The sequence below is a fragment of the Mus caroli genome, chromosome 2, assembly GCF_900094665.2.
Source record: "Mus caroli chromosome 2, CAROLI_EIJ_v1.1, whole genome shotgun sequence".
Lineage (NCBI taxonomy): Eukaryota > Metazoa > Chordata > Mammalia > Rodentia > Muridae > Mus > Mus caroli.
The window spans coordinates 158,857,299-158,880,521 of record NC_034571.1 but is presented as its reverse complement, the minus strand read 5'-3'; the positions used below and the strand labels follow the sequence as shown (position 1 = coordinate 158,880,521).

Here is a 23,223-nt window from a genome sequence, read left to right as displayed (position 1 = left end):
AAAGGCAAGATTATATGCTTTATTTAAGATTTGACTGTACAGTGAAGTTCTGAAGGAAGGAAGAAAGATGTCTGGGATGAGAATGAGGCTTATATAAAGGTGGCTATTTCTAAGCCAAACAACTTTCCACCAGTATGATTACTGGTGGAAAGAACCAACTTCAGCAAGTTGTCCTCAGTGTGCACACTCTGCCCCAGGAGGTGTACGTGTGGCCAGGGCTGAAGGGAGAGAAGACACTTTTCCTTAGGAACAGCATTTAAAACCCAAGCCACTACATGCCCACATGCAAGGGGTTGTTGTTTTTCCTTAGGTTGAATACAAAGACTTTCCCAAGAACAATAAGAACGAGTGTGTATCTCTCATCAACTGCTCCTCACAGCCACCTCTCGTCAGTCATGGCATCGGCAAGGATGTGGAGTCCTGTCATGATATGGTATGTGGGCCCAGGAGGTGTTGAGAAGAGCTGGCACATTCCTTTGTTCAGTCAATGTGTTAGTGGTCTCAGAAAGAGGGACATGGTTCTCCTGTAGCCTTGTGGACAAGTCTGATTCTTTCTTTACTCTATCCCTCACTTCTGGCAGCTGTAGAAAGCCCTCTTTGGGGAGTTCTGTTCAAAGGAGGAATCAGCACACTTGAGCTTTGGTGTTCACTCGATGAGACCATAATGCATCCTTTAAGCGGGCACCCTCTGATTGGAAGGGAAACATGGGAGTTTGATGTTGAGCAGGATTCAAACATTTCACTGGGAAGTTTTAAGAAGGCGGACTAGTCTGTTCCCTGTGATTTGATTATTCCTTCATTCACCTTTCTAGGCTGCACTGAACATTTTAAAGCTGCTGTCTGAGTTGGACCAACAGAGCACAGAGATGCCAAGAACAGGAAATGGACCAGTTTCAGCGTGAGTGAACACATGCGGAAGACAATGGCAGTGTGGGTGAGCGGGTATCCATGGGAGGCAGTGTCAGAAGAAGGGGCCACACCTTCACCCACTGTTGGTTAGGCAGAGTCCTTCCCCCTCTAAACTTGACAGTAAGACACATTCATGTAGCTGTTTAAAAATTGATGTGCATTGGTGCTTTGCCTGCAAGTATGTCGGTGTCAGAGTTAAAGCCACCAGTGTCACTTTTTTCTCAGACATAACACATGCACACATCCCTCTTTGCTTTCTCCACTTACCAGTATTTTCTAGGATGACTCTTATCAGTTCCGTACAGGGGGCATTGGGTTTACCAAGCTGCATTTTGGATGTTAGCTTTCATTTCAATGTCTGCCACTGTCATTTCTTCTTCCTTAAAGGTGCGGGAGGTGCTGAACCTTTTCTGGCCACAAACCATTATAAAACCCAACATATATACTGAAAATACTGAGAACTGCTTTGAAAATTTGGAATTTCTGATAACTCCAGTGGGCCAAGACATGGTGGATAAAAATGTGGCAAAGACGACAAGAAACTTCAGGTGGTAGCCCTGGTTGTGCTGGGCGGCTAGTGATGATGCTGTGCTCTGCCATCCATCCAGAAACCAGCCCCAACGTCTCCAGTTTTGTTTTTGCATTGTGACAGAGAACCCGAGAGCACGGCCAATTCTCATGCTGGCTTCTTCAGATACTTTGAAAAACCCGGACAGCCACACCAGAGAGGCCTTATAGCGGCCCCGGAGCTAAACGCACCAGAGAAAAACCAGTGCTTCCTACTGCACATAACTGACTCAGCTCTGCCACTCGTAGCACCACTGTAACCACTGCTTTCTCTTCAAGTTTCATTTTTTCCTTTGATTGATACAACACTATAATTTTCTTTTCAGTTCCTCAGTCGCATCTACTTACCTAGCAGGTTAGAAACTAGTCAGTCATGTAACTGGCAAAGATCACAGCCCAGTTTGGTGGCATTCTATGCCTCTGGCTTGGCTGAACAGTTCTGGAATTACCACCAGAATCCTTGACTCCCTACCCCTTGTGTAAATTGGACAGCTTAGGTCTTTTAAGATTTAGATCAAACAACATGGTCCTTTTTAACTTTATTTTTAAGGAGCAGACTTAAAAATGAGCCCTGACCTTTACCCATTATAACAGAAATTGTCAAAAGGAGTGTCTCTTGAGGAGGTAGCTTTTTTACCACACTACAGGACATTACCTGTAGGCCCAGAAGACTACAGGCTGGTGTCCCTAGAGGGCCCAATACAGTCAATTCCAACCTCTAAGTCGGGGAAAGGTGACAGGTTTCCTGGTGCTGGTGTGCACAGGGGCAGGCAGGTCAGCTGGCCTGGGGGAGAGCATTGTGGCTCCTAGTGCAGCCCTGCTTCCACTCTTGGTTTAGCTGGAACCTTCCCACTCATATATAAGTAAACTTACTTTCTTTGTCACCAATAAATGGTAATACTAAATTTTTTTTTTTTTTGTTAATTTATTTTCAAATGCCACTTCTAGATCAATCTTCTGGTTCATCCCCCTCTCTACCTTTTTTTAAAAGAAGAGAATATTTCTTAGAAGATCTTTATATTAAAAATAAACAGCTACTAAGAAAGTCTTTCCAATTGAGCAGTAACTGAAGAAAGTGTGATATGAGGGACTGGGAGTGGCCAGCTTGAGCCAGGCTGACTGATGGATGCTTGGCTGTGGAATGTGTAAAATGTGTAAAAGTAATGGCTAAGAATTCAATATGTACCCCTCTTCAAAATGAAAAACTGCCAGGAGCCAGTAGTTCCTTTGAGGGAATGTGTGTCAACTGGCCTTTGACTACCACTGAGTCGCACCCCAGAGTCACAATATCTTAACAACAACAACAACAAACAAAGGAATCCTGGCCCACAGGTTGAGCTAATGAGCAGAGGCCCCTGTGCTCCCTGACGGCATGAGCTATTGCTGAGGACGTGCTGTGGTGTGCTACAATTAAAGTGCAATAAAATATACCAAGTGGACATGGTTCTGAGCGCCACAAGAGTTCCATGCACAGCACACATATGAAAATCACTAAAGCAGCAGTTTAGAAGGACAGACACCACAGCTCTCCAGCCAAGCAGAACATTAAAGGACCCACAAATACACCATCCTTTACACCATTACAAATACACCATTATTTTAAAAAGGGGTTGGGTTGAGCTAGTGAGAGGGTTCAGCAATGGCTGAGTTGATGTAACATGGAGGTGTATATAAAATAAATCTTAAAAAAAGAAAAAAACCAACCTGTTTGATACCTACCAAGCAATTAAAAAAAAAAAATGCGTAAGAAAAAAACAATCCGCGGGTGTGGTGGCGCACGCCTTTAACCCCAGCACTCGGGAGGCAGAGGCAGGCAGGTTTCTGAGTTCGAGGCCAGCTTGGTCTACAAAGTGAGTTCCAGGACAGCCAGGGCTACACAGAGAAACCCTGTCTTGGAAAAACAAAAAAAAAAGAAAAAGAAAAAAGAATCCCATGGGCTGGTGAGATGGTTCAGCAGGCCAAGGCACTTACCCAAACCTGACAGACCTGGGTCAGTCCCAGAAGACTCACTGTGGAGGAAGACAACCAACATAGGCACACATAAGAATTGCGTGGAAGAGAAATCATTTGGTAAGCTGTCAGAACAAAATTGCTTGGCCTGTGACCACATGAAGGTCCAGGTTAAATACAACAAATACAGTTCCCTTTAGCAGAAACCACAGTAAGGATGGCTGCTCTAATCCTAACCCCTCCACAGGTCTTGGTCAGTAGGAAGCCCCCTAACTCAGTCTGGGATGCCTGGCAGCCTTTCACAGTGGGGATCCTTGGCAAGCTCCAGATCTGCCTGAAGGACTGTTTCGCTTAGACTCTTAAAAAAAGAAAACAATAAAAACCACCATTCTGAGTTTAAGTGATTTAAAAATTAGTATTTTTATGGAGTCCAGATGGGGAAAGTAGATTTAAAGAAATTCTTCATTTTATCAAAGTTTCAGAAAGCACCAAATCCTGTCCTGAAGACACTTTTAGATACACATTTTGGGTTTTTATTGCTGATTACAGACTTTAACTACGAAATGTGCATTGCAAGTCAACAAGACTTTTTCATACGTCCAATAAAAGTTTAAAGAAACAGACAAAACCCACAAAGGACAAGAGAAATACAAGCTTCAAAACAATAGAAATTAAGTCTCCACAGTCAAGGCCTGCCAAAAATTTGAAATAACCCAAACCGTGCAAATGTTCAACAGAGACCATGGCCATACATGGGATTGTAAATACTTGTCCCATTAAGGACAAACCAGACAAGTTATCAGTTATATTGATGATGATCAAGACAAACAACCTCATTGGCTTACAGCAATATTTTCTCTCCTCTGTAAGAGTTTGTGACAAGTTCAAGAGGTTGGAAACCTGTGTTGCTTCAGCAGGGCCGTGCTCAGAAGTCCACATGGTTCTAAGAAACCATCCTCAGCCCCTGCACAGTCAGGAAGATGTAGTTCACAACAGGGTCACACTGGCTGCCTGCAGGTAACCTTGGAGATACTGCAAGGCTTCTGCATTGAGGCTGGTGCTCACCATCGAGGGAACCTACAGGAGAGTGAAACCACATGGTGTAGGAGGCTCTTATGTACAAATGCAAACTGGGGCCTGAATGAAACGCTGCCACCATGTGGGGGAAAGGTAGCCAGTCACTGTCCACTGGAGAGCCAAATAATGTAACTGATTTCAGACATTCAAAACAGCTAGGCTTAGGGCAGCCGAGTAAAGATACTTGTGGTGTGGTCATAGGAGTACTGAGTACTGAGCACCAAGCCTAACTAAGTTTGCTTCCCAGGACCCACTCCTTGGAAGGCAAAAAGTGACAAGTAGCTCTGTGACCTTTACACAGCTCAAAACATAAGGCAGATAAGCGGCCCCTGGAAAAAAAAAATCAAAGGTCTCCCACACGTGCATGTACACGCATGCACACACACACACCCCGTAGATCCATAAGGAATTTCTGTTGTACTGTGGTTGATAAAAGGATTTTGTTTTTTTAGTTTATGGACAGAATCTTGTAATCTATCCCGGGTTAGCCTCAAACAGCTACCCACGCATCTGATCTGGGACTGCGAGGATTCAGCCACTACATGTTTGGCAAAAGAAAAACTTTTGCTTCTCAAAGACTTAAGTACTTACGCATACTTATCCTAATAAAACTTGCTACAGAAAATAATAACTTCCCAATCACCCCCAAGAGTCAGATTCCCACGACAACACAGATACTTACCCTTCCAGGACAAGCAGTAGACAGTTTGTGAAGTGACTGTGCCAGATGGATTTTGGGGTTGTTTACCATCTGACCTACAGGATCATGTTCCTTTTTACCAGCAAATGCCAGCTGTGAGAAGGCAGTCTGGTATCCTGGTGTATCTTCTATGTCAATGAAATGCTCTTCATCAGGAATGCTGTCATCTTCAGGTAATTCAAACAGGCCAATGAGGGATTGTAACAAAGGAGTCCTGGATTGGACAGTGCAGACAAAACCAAAGCAAATTTACTTTTAAGAGCCAGGCATGGAGGCTTATGCCTGAAATCTCAGCTCTCAGGAAGTAGAGACATGTAGACTGCTTTGAGTTCCAGACCAGCCAATGCTACTCAGTAAAATACAATGTTAGGGTTCTGTACTACTGAATAAAATGCTTGCCACAAGGTTAACAGCTAGAGTCAATTTCCTAGAATCCATAAAGGAATCACCAAGCTCCAGATTCAGGGAGAGACCAAGCCTCAAGAAAGTGAAGTGTGACTGGAAGACACCCCAGAGGTCTACTCGTGACAAGCACACCCACACACACATGCTAATACACATGTGACCATAAACATGTATACATACAAAAAGACAAGACCAAAACAAAACAAAAAGCCCTAAGAGACAAATTATATACAGTGGGCTACACCTGTAATCACAGGAGGATTACTTGGAAGAAGCTAGCAAAAATCTTTATTAGATTCAGAGGCTCTCAGGAGATGGATGTATGGAAATTTATTTGTAATTTCTATGAGAGATATATCCTCTTCAAAATAAGAATAAAGGCTGTGCAGTGGTGGTGCATGTCTGTAAAACTAGAACTTGGGAGGCAGTGACAGGTAGAGTTCAAGTCTAGCCTGGACTACAGGACAGTCGGGGCTGGGAAGATGGCTCAGTGGTGAAGAGCACTCACTGCTCTGGTGTTCAATTCCCAGCAACCACGCAGTGGCTCAACCATCTGTAATGGGGTCTGAAGCCCTATTCTATAGCATACTCGCATAAAATAAATCTTCAAAAGAAAAGAAAAAAACAAAACAGAAACAAAAAAATAAGACTCAAAACCAGATCTACCACTAGCCCTCTTGAGTCTTTGTAGGAGGACTGCTTTGAGTTGAAGTTGAAGCGAGCTTGGACAACAGTATTAAGACCCAGATGGAAATCTACCAATGAACCCAGAAGAGCCTGCAAGTCATGCTGGAATCCATCAGGGTTAGGGGTTAGGGATGCTGAATTCATCAGTTTCCAGTAGAGAAGCCAAGATCAGAAGATCCTGCCTCCCCAGGCCCTCCAAGAGTTAGCCACAAGAAAGCCTTTCCCCCCCTCTCAGCAGCTATACTCACCACAGCTTAGTGTACTCCGTGTCCATCATTGGTGGACACTCTGTGAGTAATTTGGTTATGCCAACTGCACAGATTTTTTTCTCCACGTTTCCAGATACCTTTTGAATCTCTGGAATAATGATTTTTTCCAAAACCATTCCAAACATTCTGTTAATAAAAGCAGAACAAATGTACTCAAGACTAACCACGCATTATACTCAGACAGTAAGATAGATAGAATTCATACTCAGCGGCGCTGTGGGACTGGAACCCAGTACTGAACAGTAAGAGTACTACTCCCCGTGATGTCTGTCTCAGACTGACTGCTATGGCTTCTGCTGATTACACAGGGCTGTGGGGTTACACCTTCTCTTAAGCAGTCTTTGCAGCTTTTGGAGGGAGGTGAAGAGAAAAAATATTTGCTTAAAATGTTACTCAAAAATTGTTAAATTTTAAATTAAGACCATGGTTAAGATACAAAAGCCAGCCACCACTGGCAAGGACCATTGTGGCAGGCCTGGACCAGGAGCTCCGTCTTTCTTTGCTTACGTGCATTTGATTAATCCTTGGCTGAGTCAATAACCTCTCACATTCTAAACGACTAGCTGCTTATCCCTGCCGTGCAGAAAGAGATCACAGGCAAGCACTCTGCTCACTGTCAAGGGGGTGCTGAGTCTGGCAGCACATGAGCCTCAGATAGCCCACAATCCCTACTACCACAAGATGACTGATTTTAATTAAAGTAAGTCTGCAACGGCTGGGAGAGTTGCCCACAGAATTTCCCCTAACCCTGCCCTCTGCTCATCCGTTAGCCTTCCATTGCCCTAAGGGTCATACAACTAAACATATTCTTTGCGTAAAGTCACAACCAAGTTCCACCAACTGCAAAGCTGTCTCTGTGCCAGGCTGTGGGCCCTGCACGAGGCATTCCTTCTCAGACACTGAGTAGAGAATGCCAGAAGACAAAGACTTTGGAAGTGTGGACATCAGCTTCTCTATGTCTAGAACCACTTCTAAAACCACCATCAACTATCCCTAAACCAGAACAAAAAAGCCACCACTAACACACACACTGGTTTATATTAAAGAAGTCTAATAACTTTCTTTTTATAAACAAAGTCACAACTTACTTTGGTTGTATGCCATCAAATATTTCTTGTAATGCTAGTGCGCCATACTTAATGCAATATAAGTTAATAAACACTAAGAAACCTGTGGAGAGAAAACAAGAGTATCAGTAGTGACCTCACTGCGATGGAAACTCTCTGTCTGCCAGCGAAGGTTTCAGCGTGGAAAGCACTGGGTCGGCACTTGCCTTCCAAGACACCCACAGAGAGAGGCCCCATGTTTGTATCAGAGTTTTACTCAAAACCCCCAACTTATACCTCTCCATATAGATCACTGTTTCTACTGAAAAGTGTTTCTTTCCCTAAACCAGACTTCGGAACAGAATGCTCCCCACCCCCACCCCCACCCGGGTTTCTCTGTGTAGCCCTGGCTGTCCTCGAACTCAGAAATCCGCCTGCCTCTGCCTCCCGAGTGCTGGGATTAAAGGTGTGCACCACCATTGCCCGGCAACATAATGCATTTCAAACTAAGTTAGTGTTTGGGATACCCAATTTTTTTCAGGTTATCTTATATGTAATGTTGATGACCGATAAAAATCTCAAAATCTATGTCCCCACCCTTTCGAAATGATGAACTTACTCTTGATAAACTTGGTGGTCTTGGAGTTTTGCAGTCTCTGGAAGAGTAGGATGAAGATCTGCTTCCTATACTGGTCAACTGATTCACTAAAGGGTGGAAGAGAAGTAAGATATCAGCTCAGCCCCTTATGAACAGGGAACAAACCATCTTTGCAGCAGTGAGAGAGAGGGTTAATGGACTCACGGAGGCATGTGTTCGATTATACTGTTGAGAAGATAGAAACCTTGGTGATCGTTTGCCTTGGAGGCAATCAGCTTCTGGAAGACACCGAGCAATCCAGGCTGCAACAAAGCAGATCAAATGATGAGTGTTCAGAGGAGGCAGGGACCGACCTGTGCAGGCTCAACAGTCTGCTCTCTTAGAAAGTGGCTACTACTGGACCATGTAAGCAGCCACGGCGGTAGGGGGTGGACCGAGTATCAGGAAGCATAGGCTACAAAGAACCAAAGAGGACTTTGAACTTTTCCGGCCCCCTGCCTTCATCCGCCAATGTTGGGATTACGCCTGTGTGCAGCACCCCAGCCTTTTCTAGCTGGCATTTCTGGACTGTAAAAGGGGCAGGGATGACACCCTCTTGTACGTTGCCCTGGTGATGTTTGTATTCTGTTAATTCTGCTTCCTCAAGAGGGGTGGATCACATCCACGTACTCAGTCATTCCATGTGAACTTTCTCCCCATTCTTCCTGGTCAAATAAAGGATAGAGCCTGGGATTGGGCAGTGGAAGGGAAAGGTGGGCCTGGAGGTCTTAGAGAGGGAGGAAAAGAAAAAGAACGGAGAAGGAAGAGGAAGGGAGGAAAGAGGAAGGAAGATGGAACAGAACCACATGGCTTGGAGAAGCTACAAGTAGCAAGGGCTCTCATAGCTGGGGAATAGATTAGTGTAGTGATAGATCTGACAAATCTAGGCATACAGCTTATAATGTTATAATAAGTTATATATATATTTTTGCACAGTCTTATTGGGGTTGGAGACTTACTTCAACGGCCTCTTACCACAATAAACTATTATATTTAAATCTTTCAAATTAACCTATTGGCCCTTATAATTACCAAATAAGAGCTGGTATCAATAAAGTATATATTACCATTTTTATTAACCACATCTCATTTCATAGAATTATTGTAAGGAAAAAAATTTTTTTAAAAACTACCAACTCCTTGTTTTTCCAAAGATTTCTGAGTTCGAGGCCAGCCTGGTCTACAAAGTGAGTTCCAGGACAGCCAGGGCTACACAGAGAAACCCTGTCTTGAAAAAAACAAGAAAAAAGAAAAAAAAGAAAATTGAAGTTTTTTATAAGTAACTGGACTCACAATTTTGTCAGCTGCAGCAGTTGCTATTGTACTTGAGCCTCGTTCTAAGAATGCCTGGAGCAGCCTCACTAGAGCAGGGATGTTTCCTGTTCTTTCCCACAGTACTGGCTGAAGGAGGTGGGGAAACAAGGCCATATAAGAAGATGGGATATCATTTTTATGTGTTTCCAGAAGTAAAGACATCACTTGAAAGACGTATGGGATAAACTCTGTTGAAAAAATTAAAAGAGTTGTTAGTGGCAGCCATGTGGGGCTCTGGGACAAAGGGCAGTCAGTGTTTTATAACCACCCCAATAGTATCACCATATAATGATAAGGCCTCTGCTAGCTTACCTTGTACATCATTTTGTAAGATCTCAGTGAACACTAGAAACAGAGCCTCCTCAAAATTCACAACAGCAGCAGGGTTAGCTTTGCAGGTTATTCTTATAGATAAGCATATTGCTTCAAACATGTAGTGATTGAAATGAGGTTTGCTGGGATTCTGAAATAATAAAAATAAAATACCATCTCAATAATCCAGGTGACTATATTATGTATCACCCAGAGCAGAACATGCCTGACCCTCCTAAAAACAGGTAAAAGACATGTCAGCTCCTTTAAAAATGTCAGCATTAAAGCTGGGCATGGTGGAATACACCTTTAATTTTAGTACTATGAAAGGCTTATGTCTCTGAGCTCCAGGCCAACCTGATCTACATAGCTGGTCCCAGGTAAGCCAGGGCTAAATATTGAGATCCTGTCTTGGTGGCTGTTCTGGAACTAGCTCTGTAGACCAGGTTGGCCTTGAACTTGCATATATATATCCTCCTGCCTCTACCTCCAGAGTGCCAGGATTAAAGATGTGTACCACCACACCAGTTCTGAGACCCCGTCTTAGCAAAATTAAATGACATGAAATAGCAGGAAGGCTGAAGCTATGGCTCCATAAATAAAACATTGGCGGGTCATGTAGAGGGCCTGCTTAGTTTCCCAGCATTCATGGGATGGCCCACAACCATCTGTAAACCAGTTCTGGGGGATCTGACACCTTCTGACCTTGGTGGGCATCAGGTATGCACATTACAGTACAGAGACACACAAGCAGGCAAATACACACATTACAAAAAAAAAAAAAAAGTAAATAGGCATTAAGAAAGAAAAAAATCTGGGGAAAAGCTTGATTATTTAGCTAGATTTTTTAGAGTTCCTTTTGGATCACACAAGCCTCTGCCCCAGATCTGTGAGTTGTCTCAAACCCATGTGTCCTAGGAGAGCCACACTGTAGGTAGTGGGCAAAGCTGTTCTGGTGCTGCCAGGGTTGAACCTTTGCACATAGGCTGCCAATCCTCAACAATTTTCCAGTTTTATTTTAAACAACAAAGTCCTATTTTCTCAAAAGCTCTTGGAAAGCTAGCATGAGCTGATGAGTAGGAGTGTGTGTGTGTGTGTGTGTGTGTGTGTGTGTGTGTGTGTGTTGGTACATGCACTCGTACAATAAAACCCTGCTTTGTAGCTGGGCAGTGGTGGTGCACGCCTTTAATCCCAGCACTTGGGAGGCAGAGGCAGGTGGATTTCTGAGTTCGAGGCCAGCCTGGTCTACAAAGTGAGTTCCAGGACAGCCAGGGCTACACAGAGAAACCCTGTCTCGAAACAAATCAAAACCAAACCAAACCAAACAAAGCAAAACCCTGCTTTGTTTCCCCTCCATTCCTCAAGGCCCCAAGCAGTTCTGTACTACAAACCCAGACAACTCCAATACTTGCTTAGATTTTAAGAGAAAGAATCTTACTATACAGTCCTAGCTGGCCTGAAACTTAAGACCGGCCTGCCTCTGCCTCCCGAGTGCTGGCATTAAAGGCCTGCGCCATCACACCTTGGCTCAGTTTACTATGTCTCATGAATTCAAGTTAATTTTCACAGCATAATTAAAATCATGCATCTATAAAGAAATTCTTACTAGGTGTGGGAACACATGCCTTTAATCACAGTGCCATGAAGGTAGGTTGGTAAGTTTGAGGCTAGCCTGATTATGTATATGTGTGTGTGTGTGTGTGTGTGTGTGTGTGTATCAAGATTTCAAAAATTTAGAAGGAAAAAACCCCACAATTGTCACCCTTAAACTCTCTTTATTTTATAATTTAGTAACCAAGTTTATTTATGAATGAATAAAATTATTGGTCAGTGAACTTTACTATGTTTTTAAAAACAGCATGAATCTGTATAGTAAAGAACTTTAGGTAATGAAAATAAATGCAAGGAAGAACAGACACAGAAGTCTGTCATTTTCTCAACCATTAGTGCAGATCCTATCTTACTCCATTTAAAATAAATGCAGGGTCATATACTTTCTTAATTTCACAGTGTCATCTGTCCATTTTGTTATGAGAACATAAACTGCTTATTGGCTTCTGAGCCCACACTGACAGGTGGTAAATTTCCAGCCCACTGAGCATCCCAGACTTTCTTTCACAAAAGTATATCAAAGTGAGGTTAGAAGAATGCACAGACCTCATACAGCACCTGGCCTGGTGCCAAAGGGCTCTGAGCGCAGATAGTTCACCAGGAAGTTAAAAACAATCCCATGGGCTGGCGAGCTAAAGGTCCTTGCTGACAAGTCTCACACTCTGAGTTTAATCCCCAGAACCAACATGATGTAAGGAGAACTCTCGCAAACCGTCCTCTCACCTGCACACACAGCCCGGCCGGCCCCAGAACGCCCACACATACATACAGAGTAAATGTTCGTAAAAGGCAACCTAGTTTCTTAACTGGCTGTTACCTTACTAACAGCCAGCAGCTTCTGTGTGAGCTGTGTGATGAGAGTGGGGATATAGGGGATGATGGCCTCTTGCAGGAGGGAGAAACTTCTCATGATAGCTGTAAAATATAAGAACAGCACAGACAGTTCAATCAACCATTACAATAGAAGCGGCTGGAGGGAAGGGCCACTGATGATCAATAAAAAGCTAAGATGCTTAAATATGCCCTATATACCTTCGTACACTTAAAAATGTCTCCTTTCCCTTTATATCAGGCTTAGGTGGGAAACACTGAAGCACTTGTACAAGACCCAAAGGTTAGAGAATTTAAAAAGGGACAACAGAAACATTACTGGATAAGGAAAGAAGCAGACAGAGTAAGGAGCAAGTGGGGTGGCCAGGACAGAGAAGCAGACCATTCAGGGAACAGCCCTACTATCTTCTTCTAATTAGAAACCACTGGCAGAATTGTTATCCACTGTCTAAAAGAAACACAGTCTCCGCTCACAGATAACTGAAAGAAAACATCAGCTACCAATCTTCTTAAACACGTTAAAATGCTAAACATATGAAGCCAGAGTCCTGACTGTAAAAACTTTGCCTAGCAACAGGCAGGTACCTAAAAGCACAGAGCATGGGAGAGGCGTACATTGGGAAACTAATGAAGGCTCATTAGTAGCCCTGGAGGTTCATTTCCAGAATCAGGGTTGACCACAAAGCCCCACTACCACATGCTTGGTCTAAGAAGCAGAAATGTCACTTCTCTGGCTGTGAAATGTCCTCTACCTGAATAAAGACTCACATCAACCCAGGCTGAGGTAAGGCACTCAGAGGATTTGACAATATATATTGAAAAGGTCACAACGCCATGCACACAGGCAACACAGTAACAGAGACCACAGATCACTTTGGTACCCTCATGGTCCTGAAACCCACGAATATCCACCTTGATTTAAAGTCACATATACATACACTCCCCTCAGGGAGTTCCTTTGGAAAGCATGCATCATGATTTTGAAAGCAATAGAGACCTCTGAGATGTGACAGTGAGGAGATTGTTCCAGAAGTTAAAGCTGGCACCGAGCTCTCCTAGGGCAGCACATGGCAGGGCATCCTGCGCCAGCACCCCTGGGAGCTCTGTGCAGGTGGCCCTGCTTTACCGTACTCAGTAGAGCATAGTCAACAGACACCATTTCATGAGCTAATTTGAAATAACTCTAAAAATAACTCTATGAAAGAAAAATTAAATTTTTCTACAGGTCTAAGGTAAAATGTTAGTTAACAAAGTAACATTTATTTTACTTTTTAAAAAAAGCAGAAAATTGTTTGTTTGAACAGACAGTACCTAGTTTTTGAAGTATGGGAACCTGATGTATAACTACAGAGTGTTTACCTTGTAATCTGAGGTTAGATAGTTATGGTCTGAACACCAGGGAAACGGCCTACCTTTCATAATATATTCATTTTCTGAAGAGCCAGGAAGTGTGAGAGCTTTGAAAAGGTTTGTTAGCAGAATCTCAACAAACGGTGCGATTTCTGCAGCTGTAAAACTATAGATGAGAAAACAGCTTTCAGTCACTACGAACTCTCAGCCTTTCACCGTGGAGTGCCCTGGGCAAACACTACATCACACTTGTTGGCATAAACGAGCCATCTCTCAGCACTGACAATTGTGGCGCATCTAGGAAGTAACCGCTTACATGGCTCACGTGCAGTTCCTAATGACACAACGGGGCAAGCATAACTGAACAAACACACCAGTGAGCTCAGTGGCCTCTTAAACCAGTCTCCTTGCTCCTGTCTACAACCACAGAGAACAGCGCCCACAATCAGAAGGGTGTCAGCCACCTTCTTTTCTTGAAGGTGCAGCAAACGACCTCTGCATTCACACCTGGGCCTGCCTGAAGGTGCCTCTCAGGATGTCCTTTCATCCTGAGTGGCCACTGAGAGCGTTTGTGCTCAAGGCTGGGTGAAGATCAGAGCCCGAGACTGTGTTCCATGTCTTACCTAGCACTTGGTGTCAAGACTGAAAACCGGTCTGACAGTCACGCAGAGCCCTCCTCTGCGTTTCATCTGGCATCAGACACAAGAGCTACTTTCCTGACACCCAAAGAATGAGTCATTCAACTGAAGTGTATCTCAGAGCTGAGAACAAGAGAGCTATGTGCAGTTGGGAGACCCTGCAGACACATGCTGCCACAGTGTCTAACGGAGCCCATAAATACTCAAGTCAATCAATACTCAAGTCTCCATGTTTCCCTCTCTCTCTTCTGGCTGCTGACAAGACTTCAAATAAAGCCAGCAGGCTCGTCATTATATGAGGCCTCCTGACATACATTTGTTTGTTTTCAACAACCTCACAATTGTTATTTTACTCTGCTCTAATTCATTAATAGAATGACTGTATTTAGTGAATTGCCTTACATCCTTTTGGAAAGAGAAGTTAAATGAATAAAAATTACACATATAAGTTTTTCTAAATACTAATGACATTAGGAAAACACCCTGAGACATCTCAGACCAGTAAGGTATACCCTTTGCCTTAAGCTAAAAAGTACAGGAAAGACTCAGGAATCAAATACTTACAGAGTGGTATTGTTTGGCCCTCTCATAGTGAAGAGCCTTTCGAGAGCATGTGCGGCATAAGTGTGGACGACAACACTCTCAGCCTCCAGGTGACTGATCAAGAGGGGAATAGAGACTAGGAGGTGCTCTTTTGGTACCTGAAAAACATTACCACATCTTCTAAATCCAATGTTACTTTTTAGAGAAAGAAATGGAAAACCACCGCGTTGACATTAAAACCAGGCCCACCCCTCCCCTCTGCTGTGCTGTATTGTTGATAAAGTGAGGTCTGAATGGCTCTGTTCCCAATCACGTTTTATTAAAGAGTATTTACTCATGTGTATGAGTGTGTGCTATGTGCATTCAGGGCCTACGGTCAGATCCTCTGGAGCTGGAGTATAGACAGGTATGAGCCCCTTCTCTAGCCATTAACCCCACTGTCGCCCCCCTATTCTTTTCTGAACTCCTAGCATGAGGAAGGCAGAATCTTAAAATAAGTAAGCACACCAAAATATTGAAAAACAGCTTTCTACAATTTTAAGAACCATACTTTAAAATAATTCAAAGATATTTTACATATGGTAGTTAAAATTGTGTGTGTGTGTTTGAGCTCGTGGAGGAGAGCACATATCTTGCAGGGGGCACCGCTCTTCTATGTGGATTTTCAAAGTTGAATTCTGGTTCCCAGCCTTGGCCACAGACGTCTTTACCAGCTGAGTCAGCCTGCGGGAGCCACACTGGAAGATTGAACTAGATTATCTGCCAAGGGTGTAAACATCCAGAGAGAGGGACTAGAAAGATGGCTCCGAGGTTAAGAACACTAACTGATCTTGCGGAGGACCCAGGTCCAATCTCCAGCAAACACATGGTGGCTCACAACCATCTGTAACACCAGTATCAGGGAATCTGATGCCCCCTGATGACAGCAAAGGGCACCAGGCACACATGTGGACTACATGTACATTGTAGCAAAACTCTCATACACATAACAAATTTAAAACATCCTTGTACTTCTATAAATAGAACATCACTAATGGGTGAGTATAGTGGTGCATATTTTTAATTCTTGGAAAGAGTATCTGAAATGTTAGGCCGACCTGGTCTCATAGTGAGTCCCAAGCCACTCTAGGCAAACTGTAGGACACGGTTGTGAAGACAATGCAAACCTCAAATCAAAAGAAATAATTATCCTACAGTGATTTATTTCCTTTTCAATTTTCCCCGAGAAGAAGCCTAGAACCAGTAACACTTCATTGGCAATAACCCTGGGGCCATTTGGTGGTCTAGTCTAAGTTGAGGTTTTCCTTTAAGACAGGACATCCTCAAGTGGCCTTGCTTATGGAGGTCACCCTGCTTTTGCCTCTCAGACTCCCGAGTCCCGGGAGTACATGTATAGGCAGCCATAGCCGGCTGCAGACGGTCTTTAAATTTTCACCTTTCAGAGGGGCTAGCCAGGTCTAGGCAGGAAACGTAGAAGATGAATCTGGAACATCTTATCATTTGAGAAAAACTAGCAATGACTTTAGACTCTATATAAAGAAGACACAGAAGCAATATGCCAGAGGCCTGTTAGCCAGAAATAGGCAGCTAAAACATCCTAAAGCCTGTATGAGTAAGATAACTCCAAGAATGTTTTCTATAGAGACTGACAACACTGTAGTGATGTTAAAATACAGTAAAAATCATGAGGTATTTTGTAAGTAAACCTAAGAATGTGCAAAACATTAAAATGTTATAAAAGGAAGAGATGATGGTGAGCTTTTCTGTTTTTCTTTTTTTTGGTTTTTCGAGACAGGGTTTCTCTGTATAGCCCTGGCTGTCCTGGAACTCACTTTGTAGACCAGGCTGGCCTTGAACTCAGAAATCTGCCTGCCTCTGCCTCCCGAGTGCTGGGACTAAAGGTGTGCGCCACCACACCTGGCGAACATGCTATTTCTAAAAGTGGACAGCTGTCATTGAGTGCTTGGATAATAACACAAATAATAATAGAAAGCATAAGTAATATGACAAAGTATATCCATGATGCATTTTTCCTCTCTTGGGAGAAATCAAGGGGCCAGCTCCAACAAGATGGAAATACAGATGCTTGCGGCCATGCCTGATGTTTGCTTGGCCCACATGGTGGTCAGGAGAGGACCACTCCAGCCATTTGTCTTCTGACCTCTGTACTTATGCTGTGGCATGCCCATTTATCCCAAATACACATATTAATTCAAACTAGACTAGAGGATCAAGACACTACCGTGAGGATGCATTGAGCCAGAAGCAGTGTGCAATGCTGCACTTTTTAAATGAATTGTCCTAACAGTAAGGCGAGCAGAGCTCACTCCAGTGTGAAGAAGGACAGGCAGGACAGGTGAACTAAAGTAACCTGTGGACAGAGTTCGGATCAGTCTTTAATACAACTAGGGAAGGACACAAGATACAGAGAGGACTACATGTATCAACACATCAGGATGATTCCCTAGCATGTTTGAGTCCATGGGTTCAGTTCCCAGGACAAGGGAAAAAGACAAGCTAACTAAGGGAAACTAAACGTCACCTGGAGCCACAGGTTATCTACAATATTGATTGCACAGTAGACTTGAGCAGCTGCTACAGAAAACAAACTCAAGGTGGGGGCAGGGGAAAGCACTACTTACTTGATTCCTAAAAATCATAATATATTTGATACCATCAGCTTTAAGTACAGGAAACTCATTCACTGAAAAACAAAAAACAAAAACCACAATTACTTAAGATCTGAAGATTACTGACAAATCAGACATCGGAGCTTAAACAAGCCACTCCTGGTCAAGTGACCAGAGTTAGCTGATGTGCATGAATGTCAATGTCCCAACAATTAAGCTGTCTAAACTCAATTCACTCAGCTGCCATTTGCTTTCAATTGGTCTTGTGAAAGGAAAGCAAATTAGTGATGGTAAAATACTGGTCAGCTGGGGCTGGCGAGATGGCTCAGTGGTTAAGAGCACCAACTGCTCTTCTGAAGGTCCTGAGTTCAAATCCCAGCAACCACATGGTGGCTCACAACCAACCGTAATGAGATCTGATGCCCTCTTCTGGAATATCTGAAGACAGCTACAGTGTACTTACATATAATAAATAAATAAATAAACAAATAAATAAATCTTTAAAAAAAAAATACTGGTCAGCTAACACTAATTATAAAGCCAGCGAATGATATAGCCACACAGAAGCTCATTACAACTGCTGACCCTCTGTGCAATTAAAGGGACGCTCCACCATGTCTGGCTACACACGAACCTACAAAAATTGTTAAAACAATTATCTCAATTTATATCAGCACGCTCACAAACATAGAAAAGTTCCTTACCAATCTCACATCCTTTGAAACTACATTTGATTTCCTTGGTTTTAGAAACAGAATCTCATCTATCTCCGCCTGGCCTGGAACTTGTCCTGTTGCTTTTAGAAGTCTCTGAACTATTATTACTGCCTCAGCTTTAAAATGCTGGGATTACAGACATACCCTACCACACCTGCAGGAGAACTTTTATTTTTACCAATAAGTTAATTACTTGCTTTTTTTGAGACAAGGTCTCCTCATTATGTAGCTGTGGCTGTCTACATCAGACTGAGCTCACAGATATCTGCATTATGGGTGTTGGGATTGAAAAGTATGTGTCACAATGATTGGCTAAAATTTAACATGTTTGAGTGTTCTGCATTTAAATGTGTGCTGGGATTAAAGGTGTTCACCACCATACCTAACCTGGAACTTCTATTTTAATGTTTTTCACACAGGAAAGAAAATAAGGTACATCAGGGTTAACAAAGCTAACCATGGTTCTGTCTCCTTATTTCTAGTTTCTTGTTATAAAAAATGTATTCTTGGCCAGGCAGTGGTGGCACACACCTCTAATTCTAGCACTTGGGAGGCAGAGGCAGGTGGGTCTCTTTGAGTTCGAGGCCAGAATGGCCTACAGAACAAGTTCTAGGACAGGTAGGAAACCGTTTGGAAAAGCCAAAAAGAAAGAAACAAACAAAAACATATTCTTTGTCAAGTTAGTTTTACAGACAGACAGAAGCTGGAGGGACCACGTAGAAATTGCCAATAACATCAACAACATGTGGAGCCTTTGACTTCTCTATTACTACTGCAAAAGGTGAAGGTATAACATGTAAGTTACAGAAAAGAAACAAATCCACAAAACTCACCATTATTTGATTTTAAATCAGGAAGTATGTGATTCACAAAAAATTCAGTTAGGTTTACAAGTTCATTGGCTTGCGTGATTCCATGCTGAAAGGAAATATATAACAGTAAAATAACATAGTATCAGAAATAGAAGCAATTTTAGAAAACCACATCAAAGCCCGATTAGAAAACTTTATTAAATAAATCCTGTTTTCGTTTCATGAGATTGAATGTTTGCCTTCATGTGTGTCAGGTGTTGGGAAAGCCAGAAGAGGTTGAACCTCTAGCTCCATGCAAGTTACAAATGGCTGTGACCCAGCATGTAGGTGCTGGGATCTGAACCCCGTCTTCTAGAACAGCCAGAGCTCTTAACCACTAGGCAAACCCATTTCTCCATCCAGTTTTTCCTTTTTTTTTTTTAAAAACCAGGGTCTCCCTATGTGCCCTGGCTAGTCTTCAGTTCAAAATTCTCCTCCAGCCCAGAGGTAACACACAACCTCCTAAACAAAGCAGCTAAGCTAAAGTTCTCCACAAGTCTCTGCATGAATCAAGAGGTAAGCCAGCACTTGGTCCATCTACAGAAGCACTGTGAAGAGTGTATTAGCACAACAGACTGTGGTAGCAGAAACATATCGTTTCTTTTTGAGTCCTGTGGCTGTCAATGTGTTTCAGAAACAAAACCCCCAAGAAAAGCTGTACCTTCTGTGTCTGGGCTTTTGATGCCAAAGACGTGACAAGGTAAATAGCTGCATCTTTGTGTTTCCAGTTGACAGACGGGTTTTTTGCATACTCCTGGAGCATGGAATTAACATAACCAGAGAAGATTCCTGTCACAGGACCTTCAAAAAATTTGCATAATCCTCGTACAAGATCACAAGCAGCCCTGCGTCTAGTATCAATATCTATAAAACCAAAAGAAAATGTATCTTGGGAAAAAGAAACAACCAGTCCAGAAACTATCAGCAACACAATAAAAAACCTATTTTTTTCTCTAAGAAACACAAAGTGAAAATGAGGCTAAAGTGGTCATAATATCATAAATCCTACAGAGAATATTTTGACAAGACAGAGGATTAACACTATTTTTGCTTTTTGTTTTTTATTTTTCTGAGACAGAGTTTCTATGTGTACCCTTGGCTGTCCTCGAACTCAGAAATCCGCCTGCTTCTGCCTCCCAAGTGCTGGGATTAAAGGTGTGCGCCACCACTGCCTAGTGCTTTGTTTTGTTTTTTAACAGGGAATGAACCCAAGTAATCAATGTAAGGATTGATAGATGAGCTATATCCAGAGTCTCTAAGAATGGAGTGATCTGAGACAGGATACCTACCATCCAGCCTCGCTGGGGATGGTGCTGAACTTTGCTGCCTATGGTGTGCTCGCACGTATGTTCTGTGCATGCACAGGTAGCCTGAGGCCAGAAGTCAATGTGAGCATCTTCCGTAATCCCTTTACGCTTTTAAAAAACCTTTGTGTGTAGTGTGTATATGTGAGTGTGAGAGAGGAAGGAGATTTGGGGGTGGGAGGGGACTAACCGACAAAGGGGTAGGGTTAGAGAAGGAAAACATTGCTAATAGAAGCTGAAACTACACTCTTAAGCACTTCTCACATTTACTAGAAAGAAAAAGCTTTATAACTGACTTGCTAGGCGACTATTAACTTAAAACCCAAATACATACCAGAGCCTTCCAAATCCCTCCGTATGTACTCCTCAGAATTATCTTCAAAGGCCTCTTCATCGGCAGCTACAGAGAAAGTTGGTAATTTAACACAGCCTCTGGAGAACACGCGCAATCCAATTCCACACCCAAGCAAGCACAACTGCTTTGTTTTACAAGCAAAGTCTTCTTTCACTGTGACTGCAGCAGTAAAGTCACAGTAAACATTAAAACAAAACCTTAACTATATTCATTATAATTTGATAAATCACTTTGGTAATAAAAACAAGTAGGGAAGACATTATCAGAATAAAATGTGGCGGGGGCTGGCGAGATGGCTCGGGACAAGAGCACTGACTACTCTTCCGAAGGTCCTGGGTTCAAACCCCAGCAACATCTGACGCCCTCTTCTGGTGTGTCTGAAGTCAGCTACAGTGTACTTATATATAATAATAAATAAATCTTTGGTCTGGAGCTGACCGGTTGACCAGAGTGAGCAGAGGCCCTAAAATTCAATTCCTGACAACTACGTGAAGAAGGCTCACAACCATCTGTAAAGCTACAGTGTACTCACATACATAATATATATGTATGTGTGTGTGTATACATATATAAGCATATGTATAAAATGTGGCTTAAAACCTCACAAATAAAACAAATGTCCTGTGACATTACCCTTGGGTTCCTTGCTCTGCTGCAGCTGACCCTGGCAGGTGACAGACAACACTGCCTAATTAAGAGGCAGAAACATGGGCTCTCCACTTTAAACAGACAAGACAGGGCCAAGCTTCAAGTTAACGGATTTAGAAAACACTTTACCTTAGTGAAACATTAAAAATAGTTACAATACTAAAACAATTTCATGAATTTGAGACTTTATTTCTCAGTATTTTTATAAAAGAAAACCCACAACACATGCATACACACACACAATCATTTCACAGATGTTACGTTGCCTACCTTTGAGAAACCAGAAATAAATGAGAGGACACAAGTTTTATTTGATAGTTTAAGAAAATTAAATCTTATAATAATCAAAAGAAGTCATCTTATTAAGTTGATGTTAAACCCCTCTAAAGCAAGAGGAGGAGTGCAGAGCCAAGCTGCGGACTTAGGACGTCTCCACAGCCTGTCCACTTTAAACAACAGCCCCCCCCCCCAACCCTTTCCACTTTGCCATAATTACCTCTAAATTCCATGTTAGGCACAATAACTTTTTCACAGATACTTGTCAGCGTGTTCTGGTCCTCAAACAGATTCTTATAATGTGGCCTTTCACAAACTGAAGCCAGAAACTGAATTGCATTGCTAACCAACTGAAACAAAACAAAAAAGAATTTATTTAAAAGCAACACTAATATATTTCTTGTTTGAAATAAACAAGTAAAGAATATGACATCTCCCCCCTCATCTTACCAAATCATATTTAACCTCTCGCCCTGTTGTGACGAGTAAGTTCCAGATAGCCGTGACAAAGCGAGGGAGGTAGCGCTGAAACTCTTCGTCATACTTCTGTGCATAGAGAGCGGCATTATCACAGATCTGAGACTTTAAAAGCTCCAGGAGGCCTGCTTCCTCTTCATCCTTACATGAGAGAAAAGACAGAACTCAAAACAGGCGTGCACCACCAGGACTCGCACAAAATAATTCTTGAGCAAAGAAAAAGACGGCAACAGTTTAAATACTTACATCAGTCTGCAAGAGCTTATTATCCAGTGTCAGGAGGGTATGAAAATTGTTCATCCAAGTTTCCATATTATCTTCAAAGAACTCAGGGAGATCCTGAAGAATAACCATGGACTTGAGACTTTTGATTAAAATGAATAGATTAACACATTTCTCAACTATGCCAAACGTTTGCTCAAGTCTGTAGGCTCAAGTCCAGACTTTAGTCTGAAAATTCTACTTCAGCCACAACCATAGCAGTTGAATAATCGGTCTAGTAAGTCTGCTGTCTGTACTGTATGCACATGCCTCTGAAAATCACGTCACTTTTCAAAGTACCTAAGTCTGGTCTCTAGCACCGACATGGTGGCTCAGTGCTACTTGTAACTTCACCCACTTCTGCCCTTCACAGGTCGCCATAGACACATATATGGCACACGTTCACAGAAATATATTTTTTAAATTAAAAAAAAATTTAAAATTACATTAACTATGAATTTTTGTCTCTGTGTGCATGTGTTCACACTTGTGTCATCTGGGAGCTAACTTTCTCCTTCCATCGTGTGCAACCTGGGGTCAAATTCCAAGAAGCACTTACAAATGCTGAGCTAGTTGGGTAGTGGTGGCGCACAACTTTAATCCAAGCAATTGGAAGGCAGAGGCAGGTGGAGTTCTGAGTTCCAGGCCAGCCTGGTCTACAGAATGAGTCAAGGACAGCCAGGGCTACACAGAGAAACCCTTTCTCAAAAACAAAACAAAACAAATGGTGCACTATCCTACTGGACCACAGAAAGCCAATTCTGTAAGGCTGTCAATAAAATTTGGAAGAGAGGGCTGGTGAGATGGCTCAGTGGGTAAGAGCACCCGACTGCTCTTCCGAAGGTCCAGAGTTCAAATC

The 23,223-nt window shown here is 42.6% G+C and overlaps 2 protein-coding genes across 4 annotated transcripts in view; one reads left to right on the top strand and one right to left on the bottom strand.

The window, feature by feature from the left end:
* The window catches only part of Stau1 (staufen double-stranded RNA binding protein 1), a 47,038-nt gene extending 43,994 nt beyond the window's left edge, over positions 1–3,044 (top strand). For 2 of the 3 annotated variants that reach the window (XM_021184535.1, XM_021184530.1), the window contains exons 10-12: positions 311–433; positions 813–898; positions 1,297–3,044. In XM_021184535.1, the coding sequence (XP_021040194.1) occupies positions 311–433; positions 813–898; positions 1,297–1,312 (225 nt within the window). In that variant the 3' untranslated portion in view covers positions 1,313–3,044. The remainder of the gene's footprint in view (positions 1–310; positions 434–812; positions 899–1,296) is intronic. The other variant, XM_029472862.1, reaches the window with a different exon arrangement.
* A 773-nt stretch (positions 3,045–3,817) lies between these two features.
* The window catches only part of Cse1l (chromosome segregation 1 like), a 39,744-nt gene continuing 20,338 nt past the window's right edge, over positions 3,818–23,223 (bottom strand). Inside the window, exons 8-25 of the mRNA XM_021183210.2 lie at positions 22,350–22,442; positions 22,077–22,244; positions 21,847–21,976; positions 20,682–20,747; positions 19,705–19,907; positions 19,026–19,110; positions 17,489–17,550; positions 14,868–15,004; positions 13,728–13,831; positions 12,302–12,399; positions 9,874–10,024; positions 9,541–9,749; positions 8,413–8,510; positions 8,230–8,315; positions 7,653–7,734; positions 6,544–6,690; positions 5,186–5,417; positions 3,818–4,503 (exon numbers count right to left, since the gene is read on the bottom strand). Coding sequence (XP_021038869.1) covers positions 4,414–4,503; positions 5,186–5,417; positions 6,544–6,690; positions 7,653–7,734; positions 8,230–8,315; positions 8,413–8,510; positions 9,541–9,749; positions 9,874–10,024; positions 12,302–12,399; positions 13,728–13,831; positions 14,868–15,004; positions 17,489–17,550; positions 19,026–19,110; positions 19,705–19,907; positions 20,682–20,747; positions 21,847–21,976; positions 22,077–22,244; positions 22,350–22,442 — 2,241 coding nt within the window. The 3' untranslated portion in view covers positions 3,818–4,413. The remainder of the gene's footprint in view (positions 4,504–5,185; positions 5,418–6,543; positions 6,691–7,652; positions 7,735–8,229; positions 8,316–8,412; positions 8,511–9,540; positions 9,750–9,873; positions 10,025–12,301; positions 12,400–13,727; positions 13,832–14,867; positions 15,005–17,488; positions 17,551–19,025; positions 19,111–19,704; positions 19,908–20,681; positions 20,748–21,846; positions 21,977–22,076; positions 22,245–22,349; positions 22,443–23,223) is intronic.